At 46.8% G+C, this 21,427-nt stretch overlaps 1 protein-coding gene across 2 annotated transcripts in view; it reads left to right on the plus strand.

Moving 5' to 3' along the window:
* SOL1 (carboxypeptidase D) overlaps window positions 1–21,427 on the plus strand; it is a 169,133-nt gene that overhangs the window by 19,662 nt on the left and 128,044 nt on the right. For both annotated transcript variants that reach the window (XM_087666366.1, XM_087666365.1), the window contains exon 2: window positions 21,340–21,427. In XM_087666366.1, the coding sequence (XP_087522492.1) occupies window positions 21,340–21,427 (88 nt within the window). The remainder of the gene's footprint in view (window positions 1–21,339) is intronic.

The following is a 21,427-nucleotide window of genomic DNA, read 5'->3' on the forward strand; positions in this document are numbered from 1 at the left end:
AAAAAACTCAAAAGTCTAACAGCAAGAAAAAGTAAACACATTGAAGCCCTTGAGCAGTAAGAGCATCCTGCACCATCACGCACAAGTGGTGACCATCAAACTCATGAAAATAATCTCTAACCATGGAGTAGCCATATCGGTGATGATAATCCTTGTGGAGTGTTGGGATAAAGGCCCAGTTTAACCTTCGTTTATAGTACATGCACATTGTACATGTGAATGCACCCTTACATGCTGTAAGTATAAATATATTTTATTCTTTGTGTACCAACACATTGTTGGTACACTCATATCGAATTGTACTTCACTCTGCTCTCTCTCTCTCTACACGTCACACTCACACTCACTCCTCGAACTTCCGTCACTCTTAGCTGAGCCTCCCAACAACTGGTACTAGAGCTCAAGGTTGTGCACGTTTCCTGAGACCAAGGGTAGCTGACAGTGTAGGTAGCTCGCGAGTAGGTCGTATTGAAGACAATCGACTGCAACGTGAGACAGGCAACAACTTGGCGAGACAGGCGACGCTAGCAGGCAGCACGGCTGCATGATTGCATGACAGACATGCAACTAGGTCCAAAACATGGCGATTGTTCCAGGCGGGTCGTGGGTTAGATTGTTGACGTCACTAGGCGGATTGGTCGTGACAGTTGATAGGCGCCGGCGAACTTCAACGGACTGGTCGTGACAGTTGACAGGCGCCGGCGGGCTTCAGCCTAATGCAACGCGGATTGACATTTGTCAGACACATCTGACATATGGATCAACGGACTAGTCATCCCGGTTCTCTGTTTTTATTGAAAGCATTATTTTCTTCAAAATCTTTTTTTTGAAACTCCTTTCTCTAACCGGGGGTTCACGCATGAAAGCACAGTTGTCAATTTTGTGCAAAATTGAGCTAGAAATTTGGGGCTTTTCCCAAATTTGACTTTGTTTATACATGTCGGTTATTTTGAAGTCGGAAATTGCAGACATTGCGTGTGGTAACCTCAATTAATTTGGGGATTTTGCCAAATTAGTCAAAATTTTACTTTTTTGAGCAAAATCTCTTGGCAGTGGATCCCAAAAATTTGGGGCTTTTCATGTATTGGCAAAATTCTGCTCAGCTGGGTCAGATTGACTGATATTTATGCAATTTTAGACTTGAAATTTTGGGGATTTGTGTAGAATTTGGTAAATTTCTGCATTTTTGCCCTTGTGGTGGCTGGTTCCTGTACAAACAACAGAGATTTATTCTTGGTGGAGAAAAAACAGCAGTGTATTTTTGTTGGTTCAGCTTGTGCTTCTGTAGTTTAGTGCATTTACTCTTGTGTTCGTGATAAAATGGTTGCAACTTCTTCCAGTTAAGACATCAAGAGTTTGATGGAAATCAAACGGTTTGATGGTCATGGCTTTGACCTTTGGAAAGACCGTATGCAGGGCATTTTGTTCCTAAAGGATTGTGAGGATGCTTTGCAGAAAGATAAACCCATACTAATGTCTGATGTAGATTGGGCCAGAGTAAATAAAAAAGCTGTGGCTTACATAAAGATGGGTGTCATTGATGACAACTTGATAGACATTAAGGGTTTAGATACAGGGTATGCAATATGGGAGAAACTGAAAACTACCTATGAGATCACCACACCTGTTAATTAGATGCATTTAATGCGCAAGTTGATGAATATGCGACTAGATGAGTCAAAGCCTATAGTTGAGCACTTGAGTGCATTTACAGGGATTCTAAATCAGCTCAAAGATGTAAATTTGGACTTTGATGATAAGTTAAGGGCGATCTTTTTGATCATGACACTGCTTGACTCTTGGGAGACCTTGGTGGTTTCACTTAGCAATAACCCTAATCTCTCATATGATGGGGTGAGGGGTTCTATCTTGAATGAAAAAATTAGATGTATGTCTAGTGGAGAAGGTAGGAACTCAGCTTATAATGTAAGAGGTAGGGCTGAAAAGAAAAATACAAGTGCAGGACAGAGAAACAGGAGCAAGAGCAAAGGAAAGGAAAAGAGTGACATTACTTGCCATCACTGTGGTTGGAAGGGCCACAAGAAACTTGATTGCAGGTATTACAAGAAGGAACAAGAGAGAGAGAAGAATGCAAGTGATAAAAAAAAGAAGGAAGATAAGATAGATGCATCTGAGGCAACCAAAGGCAAAGAAAAGGCCAATGTGGCCTCTAGTGTGGTCATAGAGGAGCTTTCAGATACAGAGGCCGATGTATTATGTGCAGTTGATTATGATTCCCTTGTACCTCACATGCAGGATATGTAGATTACCAAGGCTGATGTGATTGATGCACTTTTGTCAGTTGATGATGGTGTCACTCAGACTTGGATTGTAGACTCTGGTGCCTCTTTCCATGTAACTTCTTGCTAGGAGTGTTTTGCTATATTCAATGTAAGTAGCTATGGCAAGGTGTATCTTGGAAATAACTATGCTTGCAGCATTGATGGGATTGGCACTGTACACTTTTCTTTAGACAATGGTCAAGAGCTTGTGTTAAAAGATGTTAGATATGTGCCTGGCATTAAAAAGAGTTTACTATTTGTTGGTTAGCTTGACTTGCATGGCTACACCACACTGTTTGGTGGTGGTTTGTGGAAAGTAAAAAAGGAATCCATGCTGATTGCAAAAGGAACCAAGAAGGGCACTTTGTATTGTTTGTACTACTGTAAAGCCTTGAATGGCAAGTTTCTTGCAGTTGCTGAAATTTGCAGCCACTTGGAGTTATGGCATAAGAGATTAGGCCATATGAGCCAAAAAGGACTTGATGTCCTTACCTCTCTGAAGAGGGTTGACGGAAAAGGCTCTAAACTTGACTTTTGTAATGTGTCAATTTGGAAAGCAAATAAAAATTTCCTTTTACTCTGGTGTCTCTAGAAAGTCCAATGTCTTGGACTTAGTGCATTCTGATGTATGTAGTATGCCCGTGAAATGGTTGGGTGGTGCTGCATATTTTATCTCCTTTATTGATGACTGCTCCAAGAAGATTTAGGTATACTTGTTGAAAAAGAAAAGTGAAGTGTTCGTTGGTTTTTAAAACTTTTCATGCATTTGTGACCACTCAAATAGGTAGAAAGCTGAAATGCTTGAGAACTGATAATGGGGGTGAGTTCATATCGATTGAATTCAAGTTCTTTTGTGACTTGCATGGTATTAAGAGGGAGCTTACAACCCCTTACAACCCTTCTTCAAATGGGGTGGTTGAAAGATATAATAGGAATTTATGTAAAAGAATGCGGTGCATGCTGCCCACTCTGCTAATCTCCCTCAAGAATTTTGGGGAGAGGCACTCAAAACCACAGTTCACATTTGCAACTGCTCTCCAGACAGGTCCTTAAATAATGGCATCCCTGAGGAGGTTTGGTCTGGCAAATCGGCCTCATATGACCATTTACACATATTTGGCTGTGATGCTTTTCGTGCATATTAGAGATGAGTTGAGGAATAAACTTGACCCAAAATCCACCAAAGGCATTTTCATGGGCTATGGTGATGAGGGTGAATTTGGCTACAAAGTGTGGTTACCTCAGTCCAAGAAAATTATTCACAGCCATAATGTTGTGTTTAATGAGGCAAAATTGCTGAAAGGTACTTTAGCCTCTAATGAAGATATGAAAAATGTGAAATTTCAGAGTTTGCAGCCATCTATCATTTCAGAAAACGAGCCTCATGGTGCTGTACCACAGGCTGAAACTGACGATCAGCCGGTTTTTTTTGAGCCAGATTAGCATCTATGCCATCAAGTGTCTATTAACACTAGCACTGCACATCCATTCCAATATCTATCAAAGCATTTTGTAAAAGGGATTAAACACTGCCATTGAGCAAAAAACGCCAATTGGTAAGACCTTCCCGCATCAGAAATAATTTGCTTGCACTATGCACAAAGGCCCGATGTCAAATTCTATGACAGGTCAGATCCTATAAATGCTTGTCTATCCATTGAGCCAAATAAACTCCCAAAAATCATGTATCTCAAAGCTTTGTATCCCAAGAATTATGTCATGAATGCCAAAAAGAGCTTGTCAAGTCAAAGCCATGCAAGCACAAAGATCATGTCAAGAAGACTAAAGCAAAAAGAGAAGTACCACACATCAACAAAGGGAATAAAGAGCACAACAAAGGAAAAGAGCATGAAGACAAAGAAAACCAAGAAGACCAAGAAGATCAAGAAAAACAAAGGATGCCAAAGAAGCAAAAGAAAAATGAAGAAGATAAAGAAATTTCCGTTGCTGACAACAAAGAACTTTCCCTTAATGGATCATGTTTTTCCTATAGTGGATCTCTATTTCCCGTAGTGGATCTTGTTTCCCATAGTGGATGTAAAAAACCCTTACTAAAATGTAAAGTTTCAAGCCTTAACTTGACTAGGTTGTCAAAGAGCTAGTCTCTCGGGCCATGTCATCATGTAGGGGGGGCGAAAGCCAGCAAGGGTAGGAACTCATCATTTGAGAGGAGGTGTTGAGAATAGCAAATGATGCTTGATATGCATGCCTATAGAGGCTTGATGTGTGCCCAAAAGAGGCTTGCCCATAAGTGGCTTTGTATGAGAGATATGACAAACATGTATGCTCTAGGAAGAGATGACTGAATCCCATAAGCATAGCGAGGTATAGTGGTACTATCCAAAAAGCTATAAAGGCACGTACTTGACACTCATTTCAAAGAAATGGTACAATCAATTTGAGTCACTCAAGATTGTGTTTATGAGTCCAAGCCTAATCTATCTTGGAACCTAATTCACTTGAGTTACAATTTCTCATTCTGATCATGTATCGTGTGTTTGATTTGCGTCGACCATAGCTCATCTAGTTCTAGGTCCGTGATTCTCAACAATTACTACTTTCTTACTTATACAAATCTTTGTGTGGCTGCTTTGATCCTCTCATTGTAGATGGCTTTAATGAAGAGAAATAGGCATGCAAACACATGCAATAAAAGTGTAAATTGAAGGCTAGATATGGGAGCTTTCGCTGAACTGCCAAGATCCACGGACTGCTTATTGTTTCAAGCGTTTCAAGCGAGCTCTAATAGCTACCTCTCACATAGCCGACGCGCCCTTGATCCTACGAGTGTAGTGAGCTTACTTTGATGCCAATATGAGTTGCCTCCTCTCTTTCACACTCCGGTAGCTCCACGATCCTAGATGCTAGCTCAAGCATGCTCAAGCCTCCTCCTTCTCCAAGCTCCAACCGCGCGCGCAAGAGAAGGAAAGAGAAGAGAAGATGATAAAGAGCTTCACCCCTTGATTCCTCACTCCCACTCACTCACTCCCTCACACTCACAATCATTCCCTCTCTCAAGAGCACACACAAGCAAAGAGAGGAGGAGAAGAGAATAAGAGAAGAGCTCTTGTTGGGCACACATCAAAGAATGAGCTTCCATTCACTTTTTGAACTTTATATATACAAACCCTAAAACCCCATGGGCGCCCATCCTTTTTTACATGACCGGCCATTGTGGCAAGGTCCCTTATTCTAATTTCCTCTTTTTGCTTGATGCCCTAGGTCTATATTCGACTATTCTTTTACAGATGGCACAGGAGGGAGCTTGGCGCTCTTTTACAAGAGTTTTTGGAGTTTTTGAGGCACCTTTTATTTAAAACTACGCTTTTGGCCCCGGCTTAGCTTTGGAGACCGCCTGTGTTTCCTTGCTCCTTTTCCATCTTCTTTTTGCTTTTTCATTCGTCCTTTCGCCTTCTCGGCTTGGGTTTAACATTACCTCCCTCTGAGACAGGTGCCAGTCCCATGGCACTCTTGTCGAGTGTTTGTGTTTTAAGAGGCAGTTAGCGGAGCAATCATGTGAGGGCAGGGCAGCATGTAGACTTGGGTGCTCGTGGAAGCGTGGTAGTAAGGTTGGTTGGAGAAGTAACGGATAGCTAGTGGTTGATGGGGGTCTCCGAAGGCGGTGGGTAGGCACGCTGGTGGTGCCTGGAAGGACAGGGGGTGGTGCTCCACCTAAGGAGAGGGGTGTCTATCTTAGTGTATAGTGCGAGTGGCTCAGGGTGACAGGTCTAACCATAGGCGAGTGGCCTCCCTAGGTATGTCCTGCCCTTGATGGGCCCTAAGCGTGAAGTGGGGGAGCAAAAAGGGCTAGGGGTTTAGGAGCGGAGCCGGCCGACCGAAGCCACAGGGCACGCCTAATTTGAGGACCCCTAGGTGCAGTGATTGTGCTTTATGTGGTGCTGAGTGGTTGTGGAAGTGAGTTGTTTTGTTTATTCCATGCGTAAGGGTCCACCTGCACGGTGTGTTTTTTTTTTTTTTTTGGTATTATACTAGGAGAATGATAGCCTGTACCTAATCTTCCTTGTTTGATTGAGGTGGAGAAGGGGGTCGGATGGACTTGCTAAAAAATTGACGGCTTTGCATGTACCCTTTAAGGTTCACATGGACGTGGAGAGAGGTGGTGGAGAGGAAGGGATGGTTGCACCTAGTAAACTGGCTGTCGTTCATATCTTCTAGGAAAGCTAGGCAAAAGGAGGGAAGAAGGCTAGCTCTCATCATTAGGCGCGCCATGGTGCAACTATCAATAGCGTTGGGGTAAAAAAAGAGGGGAGGCAAGCTACGCTCTTGTGGGGTCGGGTCCTGCTTGAGTAATAGCTTAAGTAGCCTAAGGTAATTACAGGTAGTTATAAAGGCGGAATTGGGATAGGAGGAGAAGTCCGCGAGAAAGCGTGTCATGGAATCATTTAGGCTTTCTAAGTTAAAAAGGAGGGCATGCTCGAAGGAGGTGGCGTTGGAGTTGTAGACGATGGGAAAATCATGCCGCCCATGGAGGGTGGCAACAAAATCCACACCTACCCCGAGGATATGCCATGAATGTGGGGTCGTTCCTCTTGTAGGGTAGGGTGTTGCAAAACACCATCCAGGCGAGCATGCTAATATCGCACACTCTCCTCCTCCAAAGAGGTTGGCAGTTGTAGCCCTGTATAGTATGTGGTATTTCGAACACCTTGTCTTGCCAAAACTCTGCTTCCTCCGTGCCCCACAGAGTGGGGATCTTCTCTCTTTCTTCCAGCCATTTTTGGCCCAGTTGACCGCCAGTTGCGATCACCTCCTCCATTACCTTAATTGATAGGACCCTCCTCAGATTGTTAGGCATGAGGAAGCTGAAGGTGAAAGGGTCCTTTTCATTTTTTTGCCGTTCCCAAATCACCAGCTCCGCGTGGAATCTCGTAGGGAGGTCATCGGGGCACGGTGGGAGGGGTGCGGATGGCTGCACGACTGGTTCTACTGCCTCCTGGTTTCTTCAACTAATTTCCTCCATCGCTCCCTGAGCACGGTTTGTTTGTCTGAGGGCGGGTCAATTTGTTGCTGTGCTTGATCATGTGGCGAGGGGGGTTGTGGGATTATCTCTTCGCTGGTTCTCCTTATGACGAATTCAATGTCAGCCTTCTCCCCTTGCCGGTTGTCTAGTTGCGTTCCTTCCTTAAAGGCGAGTGCGTCCAACTCCTGGGGGGTTAGGCTGGCCAATAGTAGGTACTTTCGTTGCTCTTCTAAGCCTAGCCTAACCTTTGTAGGTTGGGGTGGCATCTGTAACCCCGTATGCAAGGCCCTGCGTACGATGCTCAGTTTCTTCTGTACCACCTCCAACGACTCCTTTCCCTCTGGCCGGGTTGTGTCTAGTAATGCGTTGAGGAAGGCTTGTTGTTGGGTACTGAAGGCTGTTTGGACGACGTCTGCTTTACTTTTTGCCAGGATTTTTTCTTTTTCCACCAAAGTGAGACGCCGCGCCAGTGTCTTCACCCGTTTCTCGTTCTGCGCGGCCCATTCCTCTGCCCTTTTGTTCATTCCTTCCATGCTCTCCCCTGCTTCTGTGCTAGGGTTATGAGCTTCTGCTCCTGGGCTAGTTCTCTGCTCATATTCTCATGCTCTTTCCTTTCGAGGTGTAGTTGATCGGTCATAGACTCGATCTCTTTTCGCTGCTGCTCTCTCTCTTGTCTTCTCTTCTCTTCTTTGGCATTTAGTTCCTCCATCATTTGCTCGATGTTGGCGGTTTTCGCCTCCAGTTCCCCATGTTGCATCAAGAGGAGCTTGTATTTCCACCGCATCTGTACCAGTTCTTGATTTTTCTCCTCAAACCACTGTTTGTAGCTTTCTTCCATGTCTTCCTTGGCTTTTAATTCTTGCTTGAGGTCAAAGATTTGTCGTTGTTGCAGGGCTATTATGTGGGTTTTCTCCAGCTGAAAGGCGGCTACTGACTTCTTTTCCGCCACCAACTCAGTCACCGCCATTCTATTTTTCTCCTTCACCGTCTACAATTGGGAGAGCAGCTCGGTGACGTACTCGTTGTAACTGGCTGGTGGCGTCATTGTTGTGTGGGTTGGGGTGGTCGAGGCCTCCACTCGCGGACGCTTCTGGTCCTGCCTCGACTCAGCATCTGTGGCTGGTCTCTTTTGCCCCGTGGCGGTGGTTTCTGTGCTCTTCCTCTAGGCCATTTCTTTACTGATGAAGTATTGCATCCAAGCCACGAAGTTGGAAACTTCCATGTTGGTGGGGATACTGGGGGTGAGTATAGTTGGTTCGGTGGAGGGTGCTATGAGGGTGGGGATAGGGTGGAGGAGGGCCTTGCCTTTGCCTTCCAAAATTGCGGGCGGTGCGACTTCTGGTACCTGCGTGCTAGTGCTAGGCCCTTTTTCCCTCAGCTGGCTCCAGGCTCCTGGATCATCAGCCGTGCACTGTTGCTCAATGGACCGGCGTGTGGCCTCGGCCAAGTCCTCCTCCTTCTTTCTTCTTAGTTCCTCTTCTTCCTCCGCAGCTCTTCTTTGCCTTTCTTTTTCGGCCTTCCTGTATTTTTCCTTCAGTTTCTTCTTTTCTTCTTGCTCTTCTCTTTTTCTCTTCTCAGCCTCCTGTTTTGACGTGTTTTTTGCCCTCTTGACTTGTTCTGTTGTTTCTTCTTCTTCTTCTTGTTTCCTCTTCTTCTTCCTCTTCTCGGCCTCCTTGAGGGATTGTCTTTTTGCTTTTTCCAAATCGTCTTTCTTCTTCCTGCGGTCTTCATCCGGTTTCTTTTTCTTCTGCAATGTCTTCTTCTTGGGTTCCTTGACCTGCTTTTTGCTTGATTGCTTTTCTTGCCCTTGTCCTTTCTTATCGGTCTTAGTCCTGTCGCTGGACCTCTCTTGGTATTGATGAGGGGGTGACCTGTTGGGTGTTTCCCCTTCCCCTTCTTCTGTATCCTGCGTCTCTTTCACTGCCTCCTGGATGAGTGCGGTTAAAACGCTTCCATAGGCGATGAACGAGGCCTTGGACACGGCCTTCTTTCTTTCTGTGGCCCTAGACGCTCTCCTCCTGCGGGCGTGCTTCCTAAAGCCAGTGCTTTAGCCGCCTGGTTGATAGTTTTGCGCATATAGCCGTTCCAATTGACTTCATGTAAGGTATGAGCCACTACGTTCTCCAGCACAGGCACACTGATTCGGTGCATCAATGCATTGTAGCGCTGGCTGGAGAAGAGTGCGTGTACCAGTTTTGCCTACAATCTGGTTTCTGCATCAGGGATGTCGTGAATGCTGATGCCGTCATTTGTCAGTACGTTCTCTTTTCTCATCCTGAGCATGGCGTACACATCTCTCTTCTGCTTTTTTTTTATTTTCGGCTCTAGTCCCAACGCCTTCTCCACCAAGGCGGGGGTTAAGCGAACCAGCATCTGCTTGGTGTTTTGTCCCCTTCCTATTGTGACGGTGCCGCACTCGTTGTCGGGGTCGTAAGACCTGAGAAATTCCACACACTTTTTGTGTGGTCGGGTTCTTGTGCGAATCTTTCTAGGTACTTGGTGAAGTTGCATTTTTCAATGACTCTCCTGGCCGCCGCCTCCTTGGCCACCAAACCTTCTATGTTGTGAATGGTTCGGAACTTTAGCTAGTTGTAGGCGCAGCTCTCCAGAGTGATGTTGTACTGCGCTCTTTTCTCTTCCGTGAATGGAAGTCGGTGGGCACGGTCTTGTTGCGACATCTTTCGTACCTGTCATAAACCCCAGTTTCCATTAGTTCTTCCAAATTAATAATACAAAAAAAATCATAGACTAAAAAGGAAAGACTCTATGTGTTTATTGAATCAAAGCCTTAAAATCCTATCCAATGTGGAGCCTTCCTTTTCAACTTCCTACCTCGCTCGTTGTCTATGTGCTTATGCGTTTTGCTTGATTTTCACTGGTTTTAATTGATCTCTTAATTCACCTTACTCCCCTTCCCTTCTTAGCTTGAGAAGAATCCTTACTAGGATTGAAGGTGTGGGAGATTGAGGACCTTCGGCAATGGGTCGTAGGAGTCATCGGGGTATAGAAACCAAGTGTAAAAATCGGGGTTGTATTCTAACTGAGCTGTGCAATCGAGATCAAAAGGGCGAGTGCCAACGTGTGTTATGTAAGTGAGAACATTTGTTAGGAAGTCACCGAAGGCATCGCAGCTAGCAATGTGTAGCTCCTCAGTTAATAGACTATCGAGGTAAGGATGTTTCTTGATGTGCTCTTCCAGGGGGCGGTTGCGAAGAGTGGTTAACACTCTGTACGAGGTTGGCGCAATATAAGTGGGGTGATACTCTGTTGTTTGATTGCGCGGCGCTGCTTCGCGTTGGTCATGACTCGGCATCCCTCTACTTTCCATTGCAACCTAAGAGTGTACCGGTGCCGCAAGAATGGGGATTCAGTCCCAGCAAGTTAGGATAATTCTGCAATTTCTTGGTCGGTGATGGCAGAAGTGGTTCGTTGATCGTATGATGTTATGAGGTGCTGTTTGAGGGCTTGCTCTTTAGAGACCTCGCTGTCGAGCAATACAGCAACGAAGTTTGTTGCCTTTGCGAAGGTAAGTTCAAACGTCTCCCAAGAACAAGGCATCGTGCGAATTTCGGTTGCAAAAGGCTCGGGAAACAAGCCTAAGTCCAAGCGGTCATAGCTTAGAGCTAGCTCTCTGAAGGTGGCATCGAGCCGTCTAATGCAATCAACCACATCATCCCCTGTATCTTCGGCTAGATCTGAGGCTAGTGTCAAAAATGACTTCCGCTCGTAGGAGGGTTTAAGACGCGCTGGTGGTTGGGGTTTGATGGCACTAGAGCCTTTGATAGTGGATAGTTATGGTTACGGGTGTGCCTTAGGTTGCAGTTGGGCTTCCTAGCTTAGGGTTGGGGGAGCAGTAACTACTTCTGATGGACTGCTGCCTTCAGAGTGGATCATTGTAGTCGGATGGAATCTAGTGGGTGATGGGTCATGCGACGGTGTCTGTCGTTTGGGTTGGTAGGCTTATTCGAGTCTCTCGGGCATATGTGTAGATGGGCTTGATGGATGTGGGCCTGGGGAGCACTGCAGCTCATGGTTTTGAGGTTTGATGGGGCTGGAGGTGATCAAGCTCGGGGGTAGTGTATGAGTAGCAGTCTTGGCCAGGTGGGCTTTAGGGATATATAACCAGGTCTTTCCCTCATAGTAGCCTTGCGCGTGCAGGAGGGCTTTGGAGACCCACCTTCGCCGGATCATGCCCTGATTTCTATAACTGTGCCTTAGTATCCTAGGTTTAGAGCTATGGGTCTTATGAGGTCGTGTGTAACGACTCCTAGGCAGCGGTTGCGGTTGTTTAGGCCTCCATTGGAAACTAGGCTGTTGAGCCTTAGCTTTTGTCACCACGAGTAGTGGTTCTTGAGAGGTGGTGGGGGGTGGCCGGGCACTATCCTTCTCCTTAGATTCGGATGCTAATAGTTCTATCGGTGGTCGTGCGGACTGTTTCATTGCGCAACCCTTGCTGAAAGGTGTATCAATGCGGATGTTGCCTATGGTGAGGTGAACGCGCTGCGACTCATAATCGATGTGGCAACGAGTTTTCTTCTTGAAGGTTCGCCCTAGCAGCGTCTTCGTGCCTGCGTCCTTGGTGTTTGGCAGTACGTAGAAGATCATTGGTACAGTTTTAGTCTCGATAGAAACGGCGGCCCTGCACTTGCCTAGAAGTGCATAGGAGCGGTCTCCATATGGATTTAACCTGGCGTTAGTGGGTTGTAGTGGTGGTTTGTCAAGTTGGGTCCAATGATCGTGAGCCAGCAGGACATTGAAGTCCGCTCTCTCGTCAATTAAGGCATTGAAGATGCATATTTGCTTGGTAGTGACCGCGATTTGCAGGTATGGAGGTTTCACGATTTCCTCATCCGCGTCATCGATTTCGGTGATGGTGGCTACCCGAACGTTGACTGGTGGTTCCAACATTGGTGGTTCATGCAAAGGATACGCGGGGGGATAGTATTTCTTGACACGGTTGCCATTGAAGAAGCCTATTCCTTCGCCGGCTAGAGTCTTGAGCTCGACGTTGCCCGTTTGGCTGATCGCACGGACCGTGAAAGGTCCAAGACCCCGAAACTTCATTTTTTGCTTGTGTCCCTTGACTGAGTATACGAGCACTAGGTCGCCTCGTTCGAAGTTACGTTTCTTGACATGCTTGTGAAACCAGCTCTTGCGTCGTACCTTCTCGCATATGAGTGCATGAGTGGCTAGAAGACCGGTCTCTGAGAGGCGTTCGAGTTCTACTAGGTGTTGCGTCCATGCTTCCTTTCCTTCCTATCGCTCCTGAAGTGCAATTCGTAGGCTAGGCACGAAGAATTCTACGGGGAGAATTGCTTCAGTTCCATAGGTCAGCCTAAAGGAGGTCTGTCCGATGGCTGTTTTGTAAGCTGTGCGGTAAGCCCACAAGGCCACCATCAGCTTGTTATCCTAGTCGCTGCGTGAGGCCGAGACTACCTTGGTTAGGATGTTGACAAGAATCTTATTTGTGGATTCCGCCTGGCCGTTTGCTTGAGGGTAGTAGTGCCCCCACAGCGATTTTAGAAGCATCTATATGCACGTGGAAGGTTATGGTCCAATCCGGGGCTCGTAGAATTGGTGCTGTGGTTAGAGCCCTCTTCAGCTCTTCATATGCGTGTTGGCAGGCTTCAGTCCATTCGAAGACAATCAACAGTTTGTATAAAGGTCATGCTATCAATGCATAATTCAATACAAACCGTCGATAGTATCCCGTATGGCCTAAGAAGCATTGAACTCCCTTGTAGTTGGTTGGGGGTGGAAGGTCGACAATAGCCCTGACCTTCGAGAAGTCAGTGGCAATGCCGTTTTTCGACACTACATGGCCGAGGATGCATCCATGTTTCACCCAAAACTGGCATTTCAAGGGGTTCAAGGAGAGACGATATAGGCGACACCGATCAAAGACTGCTTGGAGTTTGTTTAAGTGTTCCATCCAGGTCGAGTGAACGCAGAGGTCATCGACAAAGACTTCTCACTCCTTGCGAAGCATGTTTTTAAATATGGTGCATATGAGACGTTGGAAGGTGGTAGGGACATTAGTCAACCCGAAAGGCATGACTATGTACGCAAAGATGTCCCACTCGGTGGCGAAGGCAGTCTTATGCTTGTCGGTAGGATGCACTTGCACCTGGTTGTATCCTGAGAAGCCGTTCAGAAAACTGTAGATCTCCTTGCCTGCCACTCTTTTAAGCATGTGCTCGGTGTATGGCAATGGATAATTATTCCTTTTGGTAGCAACGTTCACTTTTTTATAATTGACGCACACTTTAATTTTTTCGTTTTTTTTCATCACAATGACTATGGGTGATATCCAGTCCGTGTGCTCAATTTCGTAAATGAATCCTGCTTTCATCAGCTTATTAATTTCTTTCTTGACAGCATGAGCGTGCTTAGGATTCATTGGGTATGGTCGCTGCTTCACCGGCGCTGCGTTTGGTATCATGGGTATGTTATGAGCCACTACACTCAGATCTACCCCTTTAAGCTCTTCCAAGGACCATGCGAACACGTCCAAATACTCTCGCAAGAGAGCGACCGGACTCGCTTCCTCGTCCTCAGCCAAGTCATCGGCAACGAAGACTGGTCGGGGTGTCTCCCATTCCCGGGCTAAGTTCACCTCTTTGACCTTGGCTGGTCCCTCGATTGGTTCGCTCGTTTTCCCTTGTCGTTTGGCACCTAGCAAGATCACTACCCTATCTCCTTTTTTGAATTTCGTAAATCGTTTTGGAAGGTCCCGTGGTTTTCGTTGCTCGTCTGTTCGGGTGTCCCTGGGTTGGTTCGCCCTTCCTTGCTTCAATCGTTTGCGCCTAAGGTGGACAGGTAAGTCCCTGGCTATGCGTTGGGTCTTGGGCGATCTAGGTATTTCTGGGTTGCTATCCGAGCTCACTTCTGAGTCAGAGTCGAACTCGCTGTCTTCGCTAGAAGAGGGGGTCTCCCTTGGTGGTCGCAGTTCAGATGGTGATTTTGCTCTAAGTACTTGTGTCACCCCTAGTTGAGCTAGGCCTGCTTGCTCAAGGTCTATGGCTGCTACGTGTTCTAACCAGGCACGGTTACAATTTATGTGCCTGAGTCCTAGCTCTGTCTTGTAGGCACTTCTTTTTTGCAGCTTGGAATCTACCCGTATTTGTTCTATTTCATGTCCCTCCGTGTCGTACTCTATCGAATCCACCTCACCCTCACTTCCATCCTTGAAGGGTTGGCAGTCTTTGTACTTGTTGTTGGAGTCCTCTACGCCAGCCGGTTCGTCGTCCCGGAGGGCTTGGTACTTCTCGTCGCTGATCAGGGATTAAGGCCCAGTTGTACATAAGGTTCAAGTCATGCACTCTGGTCCATTGTCACTCGGATTCGCCTAAGAGGTCCTGGAGTGGTGTGAGGTTTGCTGTTGAGTTGTCAACCAGCTTGACTGTTAAGTATTCCAGGGTCTCCTAGAGTTCTCTCTTGTTGCCTGGCACTTGGAAGGTGACGGGCTTAGGTCTCCCAAGATGGGTTCCTTCCATTATGCACACTAGTATAGAGGGCGTGCCGTCGGTTGTGCCCATCATCTTGATGGCTTGCTCATACGCTTCTTGGACCGAGAACGGCAGGTTGATTGTAGCAAGGACATGCATCCAATCTCGCTCGTCTTCTGGACATGGGATATACTTGGTCAAGGGCTCATAAGACTTCTTGACCTGACTGTCGCCCTTGAGCATCAAGGAGATGGCATCCAAGTTGACTGGTGAGGTTTTTCAAGTGTCCATCTACACTCTCATAGCTTCCGTCCTGTTGCCTAAGAATATCAAGGCGTTACCCCAATCTTCAATAACTTTGGCATTGCGCATCCAGGGTCGGCCTAAAAAGACATCGTAGTCCACCCCCTTCATGACTATAAAGTCGACAGAGAATTGGGCACCTGCGATTTTCACTGGCCAGTTTTGAAGTATCCTGAATGGCCTCACCCTCAGGCCGTTTGCTAACGTGACATTAAACCGAGCGGTCTCAACAGGTGGGTTTCCCTAGGTTTGCAGTACTGTATGGCTTAGCACACTAACCACGGCTCCCGTGTCTACGATCCTCTTTCTTATTGTGTCTCCTAAGGCTAGGACTAGTAACATTGCATGCATCTCGGTGCCTTCCTAGAAAGAGTTAATGTGTAAGGATTTTGGCACAGAGTGTAGCGTTAGACTCGGTATTTGCGTTTTTGTGTCCTGATCCTGCAGATCCGACGCTTGTTCTCGCGATTCCTCGACTCACTGCTTGAGGTTTCGCCATAGGGTGGGGTGTTGCTTAAGCAAGTCTCCTAGGCTTAACGTCACTAGGGTGGTCACTAGCGTGGTGAGGAGGTTGTCGGTTGCTCGTCTCTCTCCTATGCCGAATTGTCCTGGCCAATGGCCGTGACTAATTTGTGGGCCTTCAGCATCAAGGTTTGACCTAAGGGGTGCTGTCTGGGGTGCGGTTGCCCTTCTTGACTTTGGTTGAGGGGGTGAGTCTGCCGTGGTTATGCTGATGAGATCCTCGCTCCCGTCCTCTAGGATGGGCTCAACGTCTCTTAAGTGCACTTGTGCCTCTTTTACGCAGTCCGTCACCTTCTCTATGGCCTTGAGTTGGCTCTTCGGATGCGAGTATTCCCCTACCTTGGCACTTCCCTTTTCGGCCGTCTTGGGGGCTGAAGTTTCCGTCTCTGCGTCCTCGACTTTCTTTCCAACAAGCAGAGTTGTAGCACTCTCAGCTTTCAGTGCGATCTTAGCCTCCAGTCTCCTCTTCCTTCTCCTGCGGCTCTTTTTTCTCGTCGAGGCTGCATTGAGGTTGCTGGGCCCTGGTAGTGATATGCCGGCCTGCTTTGTCTGGGCATGGGTCATGACCCGCAACGGGATGTGTGTGGCCTCCCCATCAAGGTTCTCAACGCCAAACAGCCCCAATGGGACAGATGGTACTTTGGCTGAATTTGTAAGAAGGTTTTCGCTTTGGGCAATCGACGAAGAGATGGGTGATTTCACACTCTACACACCTTAGGTCAGCTTTGCCCATCAAGTTTCTCGACGCCAAATAGCTCTAATGGGACAGATGGTACTTCGGCTGAATTTGTAGAAGGTTTCCGCTTTGGGCAATCGACAAAGAGATGGGTGATTTCACACTCTACACACCTTAGGTCAGCTTTGTCTCTGTTCTGCTGCTCCCTCTCGGGGCAATGTAATGAGACATGGCCTGGGTGTCCACAGGTCCAAGAGATGATTGGATTCTGCGTTTGCCCCCCTAGGCCTCTACCTCGTCCTCTTCCTAATGCCATCACTGGTACTGGTCGATAGTCCATGAGGACGGCGTTGCCCTCTTCGTTGTGAGAGACACAAGGGTATAAGTAAGTCTCTTCCTCATTTGGCTCTTCCACGTAGTGGATTGGAGTGTCACTCGGTGAATGGGTCACATAGGGACCGGGCGGCCTAGGTATACCTGTAGGGCTTATGTCCATCCTGGGGACATTCGGCTTCATGTCGTTAGGCGCAGGAAGGGCCAATGGGGCTCCCCTTCCGAAAAGTGGCAGCGGTCTGTTTGCTAGGTAAGGCTGACCATATGGTTGGGAGTACGGAAGTCTCCTGGACAATCTGCAGTGCATAGCGTCGTGACCGAATCTGCCGCAGTTAGCGCAAGGTCTCGACCGAGGGTCTTGATACTCGATTGGCAAATGATTTCTGCCATAGTACACACATTGGATGTGTGGCCGCGTTGATCGTCTTCACAGGTCTTGCAGTTTGACTATCTCCATCTTGACATCAGCCAAGTCATGGTTCGTCTTGGTGGCCTTTCTCTTATCTTGGGATGATGGTGCTAGTCGCTCACCAGAGGTTGGTGCTCTTTCCAAACCTCGCGAGATGGTTTCTTCTGAGTTGGAGTTCTTGGAGCTCCTCTCTTTCAGTTGATCGTCAACTCTGATAGCTTTCTCAAAAACCCTAGCTAGCGTATCTCGCTACAAGCTCGAGTTGGCTACCAAAGCCTTGTATAGTTCCTCGTTTCGAATTCCGTTGATGAACACAGTTGAAACTGCTCTTTTAGTCGGTTGTTCACCTGTAGGGATTCTCTTGAAGAGGCTCTTTACATGGGTTACGTAATCGCGAATGTCCTCCTTCTCTTTTTGCTTGATATTCATCAATCGCACCAGTAGATTGTCGGAGTATCCAGGCTCGGCAAATCTCTTAATGAAGAGATCCTTGAGGCTATTAAAGTTTGCTTGCTCTACAGCGTCTAAGCTTGCTCTACAGCGTCTAAGCCCTTATCACCTAAGCAGAGTCCGAACGCTTGAGAACGCTGAGTCGGGTCGCTGAGGCTGTTGGCTTGGCAGACTTGCTCGAACTGCTCTACAAAGCTGTATGGGTCGTCATGGGGTTGGTACTTGTCGAGCTGCTTTGCGACTATCGGGATTTTAGACTGGCTCTTAGAGCCTTGAGTTGCTCCTAATCCTGCCAGCAGTGAGGTCGCTAGTGCTGCAGCACTTTGCTCTACTGCGGTGTTGTCTAACAATCACTTCATAAGAAGTTCGCTCAGCGTTAAGTCTCCTTCTAGGGCTCTCTCGTGATTCGTTCGGTTTCTGCTGGCTAAGCTCAGCACTCGCTGTACCTTGTGCAACTCCATGCTTTGCCTTTGACTCCTGACCTGCTGGTCTCTATCGTACGCGGCTATGCCTTGAACGCCTTATGGGCTAGCTTCCTCTCTTCTTCTAAGTCTGCGATGATAGCATTTGCTGTCCGACCGTGGTGCTCATATCGGGCGTGCGCATCGTAGTTGCTGAACAATTGTTGAATAGCCTTTGGGAAGATGCCCAAGTCGAGTTCCTCGCTAGACCTGCAGTCCGAGCTTTCCTCTGCCATAGTCGAGTTCTCGTGCTTCGCCAAGCTATCAATCGGATTGAGTGGGTTTGTCAAATCCCCTTCGTTTGCGCTGCTTGCTTGGTCCTACTTTGTGTGTTGATGGTTTGTCTCCGTCCGTGGGTTCTCTTCTATTCGTGGGTTCCTTGAGTGGCTTATTTGAGTGAGTTTCTTGACTTATTAAATGTAGTCCTCAAGTTATCTCCACTCTGTGTGTGTGTTTTTTATGGTGCACGTGTGTTCAATCAAGCTTTCTGTTTTTTTAAAGTGCACTTCAAGTGCGGAAATTCAAGGTGAGTGCGGCAAACAACCTCTAAGCATCTCATGCACCCTCGGGCCTGATAGGCTTTGTAGATCAATTCTCTGGCCGTCTAGACGGGATTTAGGGCCTTTCGGCTACGTTGCCTTGCCGTTTTTTTTTTTTTTTTTTTTTTTTTTTTTTTTTTTGTGGGCTCGATCAGGGTTTTATGGCTCAGCGGGTTATCTCTAGGTCTCTGGGTTTCTAGGTATTGTAACAGTCCACTCAAACTGTTAAGCGGCCATACCTTACGATTTTGTCTACTCGGTACGTCAATCAGGCTCTAAACGTTAGGAGGGCTTACGACAGGTTGCGCCGTTGAGCTCTAGTTGGGTCAAGTCAAATCTCTGAGACTGAGTTAGGCACACACTCAGTCCAACTGGTCCGAATTGCAGGGGCCGAGAGAGTGACTTGGACGGGCCGAATCTCGCCTGTCCGAGTGCAAAAAGTTTTTCGTAGGCCGAGGTCCGAGTGGAGTAACTCGGACGGGCCGAGCCAAATGTTGGGCTGAGGGCCAAGTATCGTGTCCTGGGCCAAGTGTTGGTTTGGTCAAAGAGTCGAGTGAAGTAACTTGGATGGACAGGCCGAGCCGAGTAACTCGGATGGGCTGAGTCGAGTATCGGGTCCGAGGACCGATTAGGGTTTTTGGGTCAAGGTCCGAATGGGCGGGTCCGAGGGCCGAGTCTGGGACTCGGCCTAACAAGGGCCGTTCAGACGGGCCGAACGCGGCGCGTTGAATGCCGCGCAATGACGATTTCGATCAAATCTCCCTAGTCAGTTAATCATTCCCTGCATAAACTTCTAGATCCTGGCTAAGGCACCAAGGAAAGTGATTGGTATACCTGGGGTGAGCGGTAGGCTCTCCGACGATGCGATTGAATCGAATCTTTGTGGGCTCTCTCTCTCTCTCTCTCTCTCTCTCTCACTGCAATGGTTGCAAATGAGCTCTCCCTTGGTCTCCTAGCCCTTAAACCCCTTCCCGAGCAGGGCTTTGACATTCTCAATCACTCACTTGTCGACATTAAGAATCCCAAGCTAGATTTTTGCTATTTTTTGCATGTTTTATGCCCTGTTTTGCCCTGTTTGCAACAGTAAATCCTACCCTTTCCTGGTTCGATTTCCTAATGCTATCCTACACTAAATGCAACGAGAATCGAAAGCAACAAACTAACATGATTTCTCCCTATTTTCCAATCATCAAACAAATAAACTAACCCAAAATACTTACTTGTTTCGAAGATCAAAACACCCAACCTTTCTACGTACCTCAAGCTACGTTTCGGGGGAGAATCCCTTACTTTGATGCTTGATATGGGGCGCGCAAGCGCTCAAGCTTGAATCCGTTGGTCTCGGCAACGGAACCAAAATGTGAGAGCTTTCGCTGAACCACCAAGACCCACGGACCGCTTATTGTTTCAAGTGTTCCAAGCGAGCTCTAATGGCTACCTCTCACATAGCCAACGTGCCCTCGATCCTACGAGTGTAGTGAGCTTACCTTGATGCCAATATGAGTTGCCTCCTCTTTTTCACACTCCGGTAGCTCCACGATCCTAGATGCTAGTTCAAGCATGCTCAAGCCTCCTCCTTCTCTAAGCTCCAACCGCGCGCGCAAGAGAAGGAAAGAAAGAGAAGAGAAGAGAAGATGGTGAAGAGCTTCACCCCCTTGATTCCTCACTCCCACTTACTCACTCCCTCACACTCACAATCACTCCCTCTCTCAAGAGCACACACAAGCAAGGAGAGGAGAAGAGAAGAGCTCTTGTTGGGCACACACCAAAGAATGAGCTTCCATTCACTTTTTGAACTTTATATATACAAACCCTAAAACCCCATGGGCGCCCATCCTTTTTTACATGACTGGCCATTGTGGGAAGGTCCCTTTTTCTAATTCCCTCTTTTGCTTCATGCCCTAGGCCTATGTTCGACTATTCTTTTACAGGTGGCACAAGAGGGAGCTTGGCGCTCTTTTATAAGAGTTTTTGGAGTTTTTGAGGCGCCTTTTATTTAAAACTACGCTTTTGGCCCCGGTTTAGCTTTGGAGAGTGCCTGCGTGTCCTTGCTCCTTTTCCATCTTCTTTTTGCTTTTTCATTCGTCTTTCCGCCTTCTTGGCTTGGGGTTAACACTAGAATTGAATGTTAAGAACTAAAACACATTGCTTGTCGGCAAAAAACTGAAGTATGTGTGGGTGAAGTTCATGGCCTCTCCCCCCCTAAGAAAAACCTTTTTTCGACCCATAGATCAATCTTGAAATGCATTTCGGAGTTTTGGAAACATTTCTAGAACGAAGTTTCTGAAATAGGGGTTCAAACTCTATTTTGGGATACCATGGTCACATGATAGTATAAGGAGGTTGGAGCCATGGAGACACACATATACACACAAGTTTTGATGATATAATGACACACATATTTTTACTGAAGACATGCTTGCTTTGTCCATGCAAATGAACCTCAATGCATTTACTGAAGCATTATTTCTTTTCGAATATGTCTAAAGGGGAGCCAAACTTGTGGGCAACATGAGTGTTTTTGGGGAACCACTGCTGAAATCAATTTCTACCATACCCTAATGTAGAATTTTAGAAATTATGGTGGAATTCTATGAGATTATTAGAATCAGCTCAGAGGAACTGAGAGTATGCCTCTTCAAAGCTTCTCATTATTGAAAGAAATAGTTTTTTTGGTTTACTATCTTGAGTGTTCAGTTCCATTTATACATGGCATCATCATTTATTTATTTCTCTCATTGTTAAAAGGAACAAATTTTTGGTTTTACCATGGGCCTCCTAACTTAGTTACGTTGCGATTGAGGTTTTGACATTGTTGTGTTGATCTTTGTCATTATCATCAATATCATCTCAGTATTGTATTTAATCATCATATGCAATTTTTCAAGGTGGATTCTGACTTCTTATTTGAGTCCGTGGTTGGAAATTGTTGTAGGCACTGCTAAGTTACAAGACTTTCAAGATATTGAGCAGTCAAAAATGCATTTGGTCATGAGCAAGAAAGTGGAAAATTCAGATCATCT

The sequence above is a fragment of the Lygodium microphyllum genome, chromosome 25, assembly GCF_053477565.2.
Source record: "Lygodium microphyllum isolate KBCC chromosome 25, Lygodium_microphyllum_v1.1.10, whole genome shotgun sequence".
In the NCBI taxonomy this organism is placed as follows: domain Eukaryota; kingdom Viridiplantae; phylum Streptophyta; class Polypodiopsida; order Schizaeales; family Lygodiaceae; genus Lygodium; species Lygodium microphyllum.